The sequence below is a fragment of the Tenrec ecaudatus genome, chromosome 14 (genome assembly GCF_050624435.1).
Source record: "Tenrec ecaudatus isolate mTenEca1 chromosome 14, mTenEca1.hap1, whole genome shotgun sequence".
Taxonomy (NCBI): Eukaryota; Metazoa; Chordata; class Mammalia; order Afrosoricida; family Tenrecidae; genus Tenrec; species Tenrec ecaudatus.
Genome location: NC_134543.1, coordinates 91,870,286 through 91,882,937, shown reverse-complemented (window position 1 = coordinate 91,882,937; position 12,652 = coordinate 91,870,286). Strand labels below are relative to the sequence as shown.

Sequence of the window (12,652 nt, the reverse complement as noted above, 5' to 3'; positions counted from 1 at the left end):
ATGAACAAAAACAAGACAGAAAAACAAAGCAATAAAAGAATATAAAACAATGACATAAAAAAGGATAAGGTTCAAGGTTTGTTTGTTGACCTTTAGGAATGTTTTCTGGTCAAGTCTAATGGGGTACCGGGCCCTGGCCCCAAAGTCTGTTTTTGGTATTCCCGGGAGACTTCATTGCTCTGCTCCCCTTGATGTTCTGTTGCTCTCCCTTAGTGTTTTGCTTTAGTGTGGTGGGGTCAGATCGGGCACAATTCCCACACTGTCTCCAGTGTTTTCCCCATAGTGCTGTGGTTCAGTGAGGGATGTCATGTCTCATAGGGGGCCAGCCCTATGGTCCTCTGTGTGCATTGGCTGCTCTGAGCAAGAGGATCATACTCAGGGCTTGGTGGGCCAAGATGTGTTCCACTCTCTCTTCCTCCCCTTTCATTTGCTCCTGTGTGCTCTGATCAGATATGTCCCTCTCCCTGAGGTGTAGCTTCAGACTGTCCTCTGAAGTGAACTCATGTTGGTAGAGGGTAGGCTGTCCACATAGTTGGGAATTGGGACTGGCCTCTCAGACTTCTCTATTGGGTCCCTGCTTCACACAGTATGTTGCATTCACATCTTGGAGGATTTTTTTCTTTTTTAAGTGAGGGCTAGGGCCTGCCCTGACACTTCAGGCTCGGGCATCAAGAAAAGAGGCAGCGGCCTACCTAATTGCTCTTACACCTCCTGCTTCCACTAATGCAGAGTGAGCGGGAGCAGGGCCAGGCTCTTAGCTGTGGACAACCTTCTGGGATAGGAGTGTTGCAGAGAAAGGCAGCCAAACGGGAAAGGTTGTCACCGTGGCAGAGTTGTTCATAACCATCTGGATTCTTAGTTGAATAGATCCTGGCTTGAATTCTAGGGATAGGAAACTCCAGGAAGCAAATGGAGCCACGCAGTAGTCAAAAGTTGTTTCTGGTGCTGGTTTATGGAAGAGAAATCCAACACTGCCATCAAGGAAATTCCTACTCCTAGGGGCCTTGTAGAGCAGAGTAGGAACCCTCTCTCCCCCCGTGAGTCTCCAGTGCTGTAAATCTTTACAGGAGCATAAAGCATCGACCTCTTTCCCCATGGGATAACTGCTGGGTTCAAACCGCGGGCCTTGCAGTTACCAGCCCAATGCACCATCCACTCACTATCCCACGAGGGCTCTTGATGGGAGAGAAAAGAAGGGTGATTGTAGCTTTATTCTGAGTCTGGAAACGGTCAAATTGAATCTAGTCTCCCTCTGTTGACTCTGACTTTGTACAAGTGACTGAAGTGATGGTAGTCAATTAACGATTATGAATTTAATAAAAATTACATGCTCCTTCATTTACTGCTCAAAACATTGTATATTTTTCTCTGGATAACAATCTCAATTCAGAATGCGTTATTATGTCAATTTAGTAGGCCATTTGCCTGCCGTCCTCCTTCTGTTTCCAGTGGTGACCGTGTCATGAGAAGGGAGGGCTTGTAACATTTTACTGAGGTAGTATTGATTGGGGTTAATTATAGTTTTGGTGCACTCCATTGTCAAGGATATCAGGACCAAGTTGCTTAGTTTAAGCATAATTAAGGGTCAGTGTCAGTTTCCAAGGTGGGGTCAGGAACAGAGAGATTTAAATTTGATGTGAAAGCGAGGTCTTAAACAGCCATAAGATTTTATTCTGGTTGTTAGGATTGGAGCAGAGCTGGTCACTGAAAGAAACGGGGAAATAAGATTAGGAGTAAACAACCAGGCAGGGATCAGGCCAGAGGGACACGTAAGTGGGCCTCCTCCTCCTTACCCTCTGTTCCTCACCCTCATGACGTTGGAGGCACATTTCTGCTACCTCACAAGAACCTGTGAAGTTGTTGGATTGGGGAAGGGAACGCGAGCTCACCTTGGGCGCATGGAAGAATTACGACCAGTTGAGAGGCAAAAGCGGCAAAAGGAGTTTATTTGCTAGCTCGAGCTAGGGCTTCCCTCCCTCCACTGCCCATTGCAGCGGGGACCCAGCATCCAAGAGGGAATCTGCCCCGAGTTCTTTGTTCCTTGGGATTTTATGGGGCTAGGGACCGGGGGCAGTCCAGTGTTACTGTTCTTTAAACTTATTGGAGAAAACTTCTGGCATCAGCATTGTCCAGTGGTGGTTGGCGAGTAGTTCCGCGTGTATTCTCTTGACTGGTCAATTGGGGGGGGGGGGTGTCGCTGCTCCCTACTGGTCAGTCTGGGACAGGTGATGCCTTCTCTGACAGAATTACCTCAGTGTCCAGGAATCTGAAATTAGAGCTTAAGCCTGCCCCAGACTTTGGTTTTATATGGCCTGTCATGGTGCTGGTGCCGGCAGTTGTAAACCAGGACCCCCCAAAGTCAGCATCCATCTTTCCATAAGGGTTCTCTTTAATGATTCTTTACATTATTTCATAACTGCTTTCCACTTAAGCTCATAAAAGATATTTTTCCTGAGGATTAACAAAGGGCTAATTTAATATTACAAGTTCAAAAGGGATATTTGTTTAGTCACACATGATTTCTCTATCTTAGATCTTTCCAAGAGAAAACAAATAGATTTTGCTCATGAAAAGTTAACATTTTGGAACTTAGTATTTTGAAGTCTCTTCTATTGCCACTAATTAACTTTGCATTACAAACTGGACTCCATGTTTACCACAGTGACAAAAATGTATTTTTGTTGTATTTCCACTGTTAAAATGCCTGCGTTACATTAATGCAAATATTGCAACTAATCCCTGAACCATGTCAGGGATACCAAGGACTTCTGTTTCTACAAATATGGCGGAAATGCGACACATTGACGCTTTCTTAATCAACAAGAAAAAATAGCGACTTATAACATCACCCATATTGTTAGTTATTCACATGTGCTTTACAGGATATCTTTGATAAAAGTTGAGTTAATTTACATGTATCCCTATGGTGTCAGCAAGCAGTTCATACCATTTTATGTGAATATGGTAATTCCTATGTCAGATAATCACCTTTTTTAAAAAAATCATTTTTTTCTCATCACTATTTATTGCAAGAGACAAAAAGTAAATATATAAGCCAGCATACAAATATGTAAACTGAGATGAGTACTTCAACTTAATATGTTTTTAATAAATCATTTCATTGGGGCTCATACAACTCTTATCACAATCCATACATACATCAATTGAGTAAAGCACCCTTATACATTCATTGCCCTCATCATTCTCAAAATTCGCCTTCCACTTGGGTTCCTGGAATCAGCTCATTTACCTTTCTTTTTCCCTCCCCCTCCCTCCCCGGTCTCCTTCCCCCATGAACCCTTAATAGTTTATAAATTATTATTTAATCTTATTGGAGCTCATACAACTCATCACAATCCATATATCCATCTATTATATCAAGCACACTTGTACATTTGTTGCCATCATCATTCTCAAAACATTTGCTTTCTACTTGAGCCCTTGGTATCAGCTCCTCAGTTTTCCCTTCCCTCCCTGCTGCCCCTCCCCATGAACCCTTGATTGTTTATAAATTATTTTTTCATATCTTACATTGTCCAACATCTCCCTTCACCCACTTTTCTGTTTTCCATCCCCCAGGGAGGAGGTTATATGTAGATCCTTGTAATCTGTTCCCCCTTTCTCCCTCACCTTCCCTCCACCCTCCCGGTATCGCCACTCTCAGTGCTGGTCCTGAGGGGTTCATCAGTCCTGGAGTCCCTGTGTTTCCAGTTCCTATCTGCACCAGGGTACATCCTCTGGTCTAGGTAGATTTGTAAGGTAGAATTGGGATCATGATAGTGGGAGGGAAGAAAACATTTAGGAACCAGAGGAAAGTTGTATTTTTCCTCGTTGCTACACTGCACCCTGACTGGCTCGTCTCCTTCCCGCGGCCCTTCTGCCAGGGTAGGTAATCATTTTTAATAGCATGATACTATAGTGTGAAGAGTTCATCCCGGGCTCAAAACCATCACCCGTACTGCTGTGGTGAGGGAGGGCTTAAAACCATCACCAGTACTGCTGTGGTGAGGGAGGGCTTAAAACCATCATCAGTACTGCTGTGGTGAGGGAGGGCTTAAAACCATCAGCAGTACTGCTTTGTGAGGGATAACTGAGATTGTGTTTGAATCACAAGGTGAGTTACCTGCTGAAAATGAACAGGATGACGATAAAGCACTGTTGTCTAATGTTTATCCCATGCTACACAACTTTGTTCAAATGAAATTGAAACGAAGTTTAAATCTCAAAATGTCTAGAAGAGTTCGGAGGGAACCTGAAAGTGGCACCTGTGTGTCCTTATCAAGAAACAAGAGCCAAACTCTTTTCTTTCTTTTTTTTTAAAGTTCTATGTTCCCAATCCTTCTTTAAATTCAGTATAGGATCCTTAAAAATTCAGTATAGGGTTTGTAAAAATAGATATCAATAAAATAAACTCAAAATTAGGATTTTTTGGTCTCTTCTAGTTGGTAGTAGGGATTAATTTGCCGCAATATATATAGTAAGTAAATCTGCTCTAATTTTTTTTTTTAGGGATTCGTCTGAAGTAATCATGCATTCAGCTGATGCCTTTGCACCTGTAGCATATCTACGCTTTTTAGAAATGCACTTGGAGGATAAGGCAAGTGAACCTAGAATTCACAGTGATTTCATTAGAAAATGAATATGTACATTGGCTCTATACATATAATTCTAGTATTAGCAATAGTAATAATATTTTTCAGATCCTCAGTAAATAAGAATTTTTCAGATTTTATTATTTCCAGAGTACTATAGGAACAAAAGATAATGCAGTTCTTAAGATGTTGCACTTGGGAATGGAAATCAAGCCGTGAGAAGATAGAACCTTATGTAGACAAATATTAAATTGCCTAAGATAAGAGTAAAGTTTATTGTGCATACGCATTAAAAGAAATATTTGGGGATGAACTGGATCTTCTTTGCAAAAAGTCCAAGAAGGCAGAAAAATAATAAAAGCTTTTCAAAATTATATCTGGGGGGAAAGCAAACTAATACTTTGAAAATATCTGGGGGGAAGCAGAAGTGAAAAATGGAAAATGTAGAAGAACTATGTAAAGCTTTCTGTTAAGTCCATTAATTGTCAAGGAGCAACAAACTATGACTTGAAAGTATCTGTGGACTATGTACAGATAGGAATTAGATTACATTACATCAAAAGATCTGATTCTTGACAAATTTGCCTTATATTTATCACCTGGAATGGTTAGCTGACATTATGTGAGGCAATGAGAGTAGTGACAGAAAAAGATTGCAGTAAACCATTTTCATCTTTCCTATTATATCACCAAATTTCAAGGCACACCCACCTTTAGGTAGTGGGTAATCTGAATAATAACGAGGATTTATGAACTAGGAAAAAAAATGAGGATGCCGGCAATCTCAAGGTCTGAGAGTTTCCAGCACTAGAGACTAGTTCTTGGTGTCGATTCGCCCCACAAATTAGGATAGACCAGTGCCTGGCTTGGAAATAGGTCATTGAATTGGGCTAGAAAATGACTGTCAATAATCTTTTCTCAAAAGCTGATAATGGTCAAGAAAATGACAGTGAAAGAAACCCCTTACTTCCACACAGCACTGTTTTTACTGCCATGTAAATGTGCAGAAAATAAAATTACTAGTCTTGTTTAGATGCTTCTACCGTCATATATGTGTGTGTGTGTGTGTGTGTGTGTGTGTGTATGTATGTATATACAGTTCACCTGAATTGCTCACTGTTCACCTTCTTGTTTTGACTTTTCATTGATCCCCATAGTCCGTTTATCCTACTGCATAAAACAATGGTACTTCCTCAAGGTGAGGCATTTATTGATACTGAATAAATAAGAGTACATTTTTCTTTCTTTTTTCTTATAGGTGTCACCAGTGTCTGACAACAATAGAACATCTACTTTGATATATAATGCTTGAAAGGCATGTTGCACATAGCTTATTAAATTGTAATCCATTAAGGTATTCCATTTAAAAACACATTATGACATTTTATCAGTCATTTTGTTCAGATATTTCTTAAGTGAAGGTTTTGTTTGTTTGTCTTCATGATTTGCAAGGATGTCGTATCATCAGGAGTTATCAATGGAAACACTGATTCGTTGGGGAAATGCGAATGCCTGGTTCTTTAATACTGCCAGCTTCCTGGTGATCCAGTCTCCCTCGGCCTTTTGTTAATGCTTCCTTTTCACCTATGCTATATATACATTGTGATATATGAGAGTAAGTCAGAAAGCACGGCTACACAATCATAGAAACTTTTGTTAAAGAAAAATGTCAAAATGTGAAGCTTCTGTTTCTCATCATCTCCCCCATCTCGAGACGTATGTACTTCTCAAAGCCAGGTTTCCATCCCTGGGCTCCTCCCCCAAAGAAGTCTGCCCTCTTAGATTTACACCGCATCAAACAGTAGTTTGGGTAGCCTCAAGGGACCCACACCATGTTCCTTTAAATGCTGGTCTTGCTTTGTTTGAGTTTTTAAAAACAGGAAAAACTCTGAAGGACCAGGCTGACAGGTGGATGGGGTAAGGTTACCCACCACAGTTCTCACGGGGCAGCCCATGCTGCCCTGGAAGAATATGCGAAGGGACTGTTGTGATTGAAACAAAGCAAAAAACTGCTGTCACAGTTTACTGGCCTTTTTCCCATCGAAGCCGTTTTCCATTTTCTTAAGAAGTCTTCTTAATAAGCTCCTGTGGTTGTGTTTGGTCCCTTGAGAAACTTTATCAAGATCCTCTCTTGGCAGTCCCAAAGCACAGTCTCTGTGACCTTCGGAGCTGACCCCTCTGCCCAGCTGATCCCTTCAAGTTCGCTTGGACCTTTTGGAGGGCGCTCTACGGAGACGAAGAGATGTGCATTACTCAGTGAGCTTGTCTGCAGCTATCCACTGACTGCAGAGGGATATGGAAACACCACCTGTGGGCAGTGCGCCTAGGACATAGGGTTATGTACGAGGGCCACGACTTCCTGATTGACGGGACTTCGTATATATTATGTGCATTATAACATAAAGGGGTTTTTTACCCTCATCACTGGCACTCATTTACAGAACATTCTATTGCTTCCATTACGGTGGTTTCTTTTTTCCTTTCTACTCCCTTCTCTGCCACTGATGTCACGATTCAAAGGCATTTGAAAATGAGATGAAGAGACAGTCACTTCATTGGGTCAGTCAGGCTTATTCTACCACAATCACATGTCATTTTTGTTCTGAATATATTTGTGACCAAAGAGCTTCAACAGAATCGGCCCATCAGGGAAGAATCATTGCCCCTGCCTGGTGATTTTATATCTGGTAACAAAGTGCTCTTTTTCAGTACTGCTTGGGCTAGTCTTCAGTAACTATGTTATCTTCAGTGTTGTTAACTTAAACCATGTTAAATGTTACATAAGTTAGAAATATTTTCGTGGCAAAAAGACTGGGAGGCAGCAGTTTTACTGTAGCAACTAGAAATTCTACATCTTCTCTGTGTGGATTTGAAAAAAACATAGGACGAGTTGCTTCCCCAGAAACCCTATGACATCCTAATGACTTAGATTAACCACCATGTCCATCCTTAGGTCAGTCACAGGGTCCAAGGGAAGCATCCGGCCAAGTGACCAGCTTTCACCTCCCAGCTCCTCCAGGTTGTCAAGGAAGTGGTTTTCTATAAAAGAAAAACATAGTTTGATTACCAAAAGAGAAGTGAGTCAACACTGTCAAAACTAACAGTCACCCACAAAATCACGTTGAAACACAGATTAACAACCCCCCCCCCTCATTACTGGTGATGTTCAGGCTGAACAACTGAACACTCCTATGTAATCTAGATCTGTCCCCAGTCCCTTTAGTTTCCAACCACTCTATAACATCTTCAGTCTAGCATATTCTTTATTAACTTTGGTGAAATTCTGTTGGTTTTCTCAGTCCTCTTACTCTTTCATCAATTTCTTTGGTAATATGGCCGCTGTCTCCTTGACATGTCCTCTGTCATACTGATACAACACTGCGTTACTTGGACTTTGTTCTACTCCTCCCAAGGTGTATTGATAATGCTTTTTCCTCTAATATTTTCTCTTTTTTATTTCATTCTAACATTTTTAGTTACCATCTCTATGCAAGTGATTCACCAATCACTCTCTTTCTAGTATTTCTGTGTTTGCAAAAAATCCCCAGTGATTACAAGTCTGCATTTCACTAAGGGCCAAGAACTTGAAGAAAATACCTGGAGCTGTTCTCTGAATCATGAGTTAATTGAGATTTATAAAGAGGGATAGCAGCAGAGATAAGGATTGCTCCCTCCCGGGGGGGGGGGGGGGGGGAGGGGGGAGGGGGTGGTGGAAATAAAGAGCATAGAAGACAGTTTATATAGGAACACAACAGAGCCTGCAGCCATGAAATGGCACAACCACAGCCTACATTCCTGCCCACATTCCAGAAGGCGTGGTCATCTTGGTCCCACTGTTTCCTTGCTATCTCGGGAACACCCAAAGCGTTGGCCATAAGCCCAGCACATCTTCAAGATGGGACCACTTCAGGACAGCCCTCAAGCCCTCTTCAGTGGCCTAGCAAGACTGCAAACATGCACAAGAGGTATCCTACAATCTAGTCCCTCTTCTTTCTCCTTAACTCTGCATGCTTATTTCTGATTGGCTGTTTGACACAGAGGCCAGTATGTATTATTTTCAATATGTACAAACCTTGAGCCCATCTGTCCTTCCAAGCAAGCTCTCCCTGTTGTCGGCACTATTATTTGCCCCCTAAGTAACTCAGGCACTGAGTATTTGGCATTGCCTAACAGCTTTCTCTTAATTCCCATCAGCGTTCAGTCGGTTACCAAGTCCAAATGCTCTAGCCCTACATGCCTCCCACGTCGTTCTGTATGCGTAACGTCCTCCCAACAGTCACGGTAGACTGTGAGGCAAGACTAACATTTTAAGCGGGCCCTCTCTGCTTTCATTCTCTCTGGGAGTCCGCTGCCATACTAATGTGCCCTTTTTGGCTTTCAACTCCCCCACAAAACCGCCCACGCCTAAAGAAAGAAAAGGCAGCAGTGCTTGGCTTACTGTCCTTTCTCACTCATGTTCTAACCACTGCCCTCGTGTACCCTTTGCTCCAGTAACACACGGAACAGTTGACCACTCCCTCACTGTCCCCTCTGCTACTTCATTCTTGTGCTTTCGCTTGCTGTTTCCTCTGCCTGACTTTTTTCTCCTTCTCTGCTCATGATGCAAGATTACGTCAGCTGCTCGTGCCTTTAACCACGTACGAACTCTCTCTTGTGACTACTGACTGTTTTTCTCCTTTGCACTGGAGTTATTTCAGGGCCTATCTGTGATTTCTACTAAGTTGCAAATGCCTTGCACATTTGGGACTGATCCTTTTCCATCCTCATCCCCTTTGTAAGAGCTTCTAGTTCTATGATGAAATTTTAAAAATTTAACTGATTATCATCTTCCTTGATTTTTCATCTTGTAAACTCTTAATTGGCATGTGCATCTATTTCACTTTACATATCACTTAATGGCAGTTACTTTACTTGTTGATTTGTATCTCATTAGAGAAAAACGCTTCAAGAAAATTAGCATGTAAAATCCAGCTTTTAGAGAAGTTATTTGTTTAATTTTATATTATTACTAAGATCTGTTACTTTATATATAACAATGCGTAAGCTTTGTTTAATAATTGAGCGATTTGCATTTTCTTTAAGTAAAATTTTAAATACTATTTGCATTTAAAACTGATAGCACTAAACATGGAATCTCAAACAAAAGAGCTGAATAATAAAAAGCTCTGGACTAAAAATGGGAAATTGTATTAAAATTTCTTTAGGGTCCTGGCCTTATTGCTTACGGCAAACTTGATGCTAAAATATACCATATATCACTACAGTGACAAGCTTGAGAAAATGAAAAATACAACGGTTTACATAAATCAATCTAAAGATATTAAAGTACATAACCTTTTACAGAAGAATCCAATTGTTACTCTTAACTATTCGCAAGCCATTCTTCCGTATGTCGTTATTTCGGATCTTCATGCAGCTTCATGGTAAATAGTAATTCAAATTAATTGGTGACACAGCCTTGTATTTTTAATAAGACAGAGTTCACAGAAATTTAACCCTAATTTCAGTCCTCATTGCTGTTTCTATTGAAATAATTTCATAAGAAAATTATATTTTTATGTAATTATAAAGGGTTACATTCCTAAAAGTTGTAGTTTTTTTTTAATGACCTTACCAATCTCAAAGTTCATTCTTTGTTCTTTCTGACTTTTTTTAAGACAAACAGTTTCATTGAAACATAATCCAAATACGTTCTGGTTAATTTGCTTTATATTCAGGAATATCAAATCTTTTGGAAACTTTCTCATATTAAACTAACCCTATATTTTTTATTTATCTCTTCGCTCCTACAAAAATTACCTTGTTGTAAAAGCCGCATAGGGTCTACATGGGGTTCTCTATAAATGATTAAGTCACAGAATAATTCTAACTCTGGGTTGAATTAATCACCAGTGTTTTTATTCCCAATGGCTCGATTACAGTGACAGATACCCTTAGGATGGCTGATAAGAATTCAAGAGTGACCATGGAGGATAGTTGGTCCTAGGTCAACAGTGAAGTGTGTTTTCTGATCTCCTTTGCCAAAAACGTAGTGGTGGCAGCATGGAACTTGCATATTGATTTACATTTGAATGAGCACAATAAGAGGTGGGCATATAATCACAGGACGGTTGATAGCGGTTTCTTTAGTCACGTGTGCAGCCCTGGTGGCGTAGTGGGTACTCTGTGGGCTGTGATCTCCACCATCAGCAGTTTGAAGCCCCCAGCCAATCCGGGGGTGAAAGATGGGGATTTCTACTCCTACCAAAAGTTACAGTCTCAAAAACTCATGAGGCAGTCCTACCCTGCCCTGTAGGCTTGCTATGAGTCAGCATTGACTCTCCATGGCAGTGAGTCTGTTTGTTTGTTTTATTATTTAAGGTAGGAGGGAAGAGAACAGAGGAACATGCAGAGAAGCATGTTTCTTTTCACCTCTAATTTGTAGCTTCTTACAATAAGCATGTTTGTTTTTAAACTTCAAGCATGTTGTAAGGAAAACTAACAGAATAGTGAGTTCTAGTGAAAAATATGTTCTTTAATTCTGCAGCCTTTTAGCAGACTAGGTAGAAAGGGTATAATGGGGCCCTTTGAAAATTTTTCATCGAATTTATGAGAATGCAGTACCCACCAGTAAAAGTTGAAATCTACTTACCATATATACTCGAGTATAGCAGTTGACGCACCTAATGTTACCACAAAAACTGAATTAAGAACATGTTGAAAAACTCGGCTTATACACAAGTATATAGGTAATCCTAAAGTGCAAAGCCTAATCAGACTGGTGGGAAAGGTATCTGAGTCAAAGATAACTAAAAGTGGTCTGGTGGCAGGCCTCCTGAATATGTTCTGCATAAAAATCTGCTCCCACTACATCTGCTACAGGCATAATTTCAGTAAGCTTCTACATGGAGCGGTTTGCTGCCACTGTCTCTGTGAAACTAAGCCAGATCGGTTGCCATCGGGCCCATTTTGAGTCATGGCAACCCCCATGCCTGCAGAGTAGAATTGCACTCCGTAAGGTTACCAAGCCATGACCGTGCAGAAGCAGATCAGCAGGCCTTGTTATAGAGGTGCCTCTGGATGGGTTTGAACCGTCAACCTTTCAGGTAACAGTTAAATGCTTAACCGTTTGAGCCACTTCAGGACCCCCTACTATCTCTAAACCACCTCAGAATTACTCCGTTGCAGAGGAGATGAAGGAAAGGATAAAGGATGGCTCTTATTCACCATTTTGGTTCAGCATTACTTTCTGAGTTTTGATGCCCATTACCCTTGGGCTAAAGAGCAACAGAACACATGTATTAAGAGCATACAAGCCACCTCCAGGCTCCAGGCTCCTGACATCAAGTCAATTCCAACCCTACAGGAGAGATCAGAGCTGCCCTTGTGGGGTTTTGAGACCATAAACCTCTCTCCTGTGGCATGGCTATGGTTTCAAACTGCCGACCTTGTGCTTCGCAGCCCTGTAAGGAACCCACTCTGCCAGGAGGGCTCCTTAAACAAGGCACTTAGCAGGTTGGAAACATATTGCTGGAAAACCTAAATAATATGATTTGGGTTAGGGTGGTTCTTGTTGCTTTAGGGACCACATGATCACTGCTGCAAAAATGGTCAGTCGGACAGATTCTTCAATCAAGCATCGGAGTCTAGTGCGTTTAGAAGGCTTCGCGACTTGTTTCTATAATGCACAGACTTTAGGGGTAATAACGACAAAGCTGTGTCAGGAAGAAGGAAGGAAACTTGGGCCGTGGAGGAATGTCCTTAAATTTCTATCATAAATGACGAGTAATAACAAAAATGACCAATCATTTGATTTCCTTCTCTGCTTTCAAACGCTTATATTTTTAAACTCATTTAGTTGTTATGCTATCCTATGCAGCCATTGATGTTATTATTGTTTTTAAGAAATAAAGTTTCTGATTCTTCTTTACATACAGTTTCTGTTTGATGATTTCTTATCAAAGAGGCATCGCATACTATTTATTCTTTGGACATGTTAGTGTGTACTGTGATAAGCCTGGCAATGATCAGACACTGGAATTACTGTTGTGAATTGAACAGCAAACAGGTATTGCCTTCAT

The 12,652-nt window shown here is 41.0% G+C and overlaps 1 protein-coding gene across 2 annotated transcripts in view; it reads left to right on the top strand.

Annotated features, from left to right (window-relative positions):
- The window catches only part of DPH6 (diphthamine biosynthesis 6), a 179,076-nt gene extending 170,798 nt beyond the window's left edge, over positions 1-8,278 (top strand). For both annotated transcript variants that reach the window (XM_075530544.1, XM_075530545.1), the window contains exons 8-9: positions 4,510-4,597; positions 5,851-8,278. In XM_075530544.1, the coding sequence (XP_075386659.1) occupies positions 4,510-4,597; positions 5,851-5,904 (142 nt within the window). In that variant the 3' untranslated portion in view covers positions 5,905-8,278. The remainder of the gene's footprint in view (positions 1-4,509; positions 4,598-5,850) is intronic.
- Positions 8,279-12,652: the final 4,374 nt, after the last annotated feature.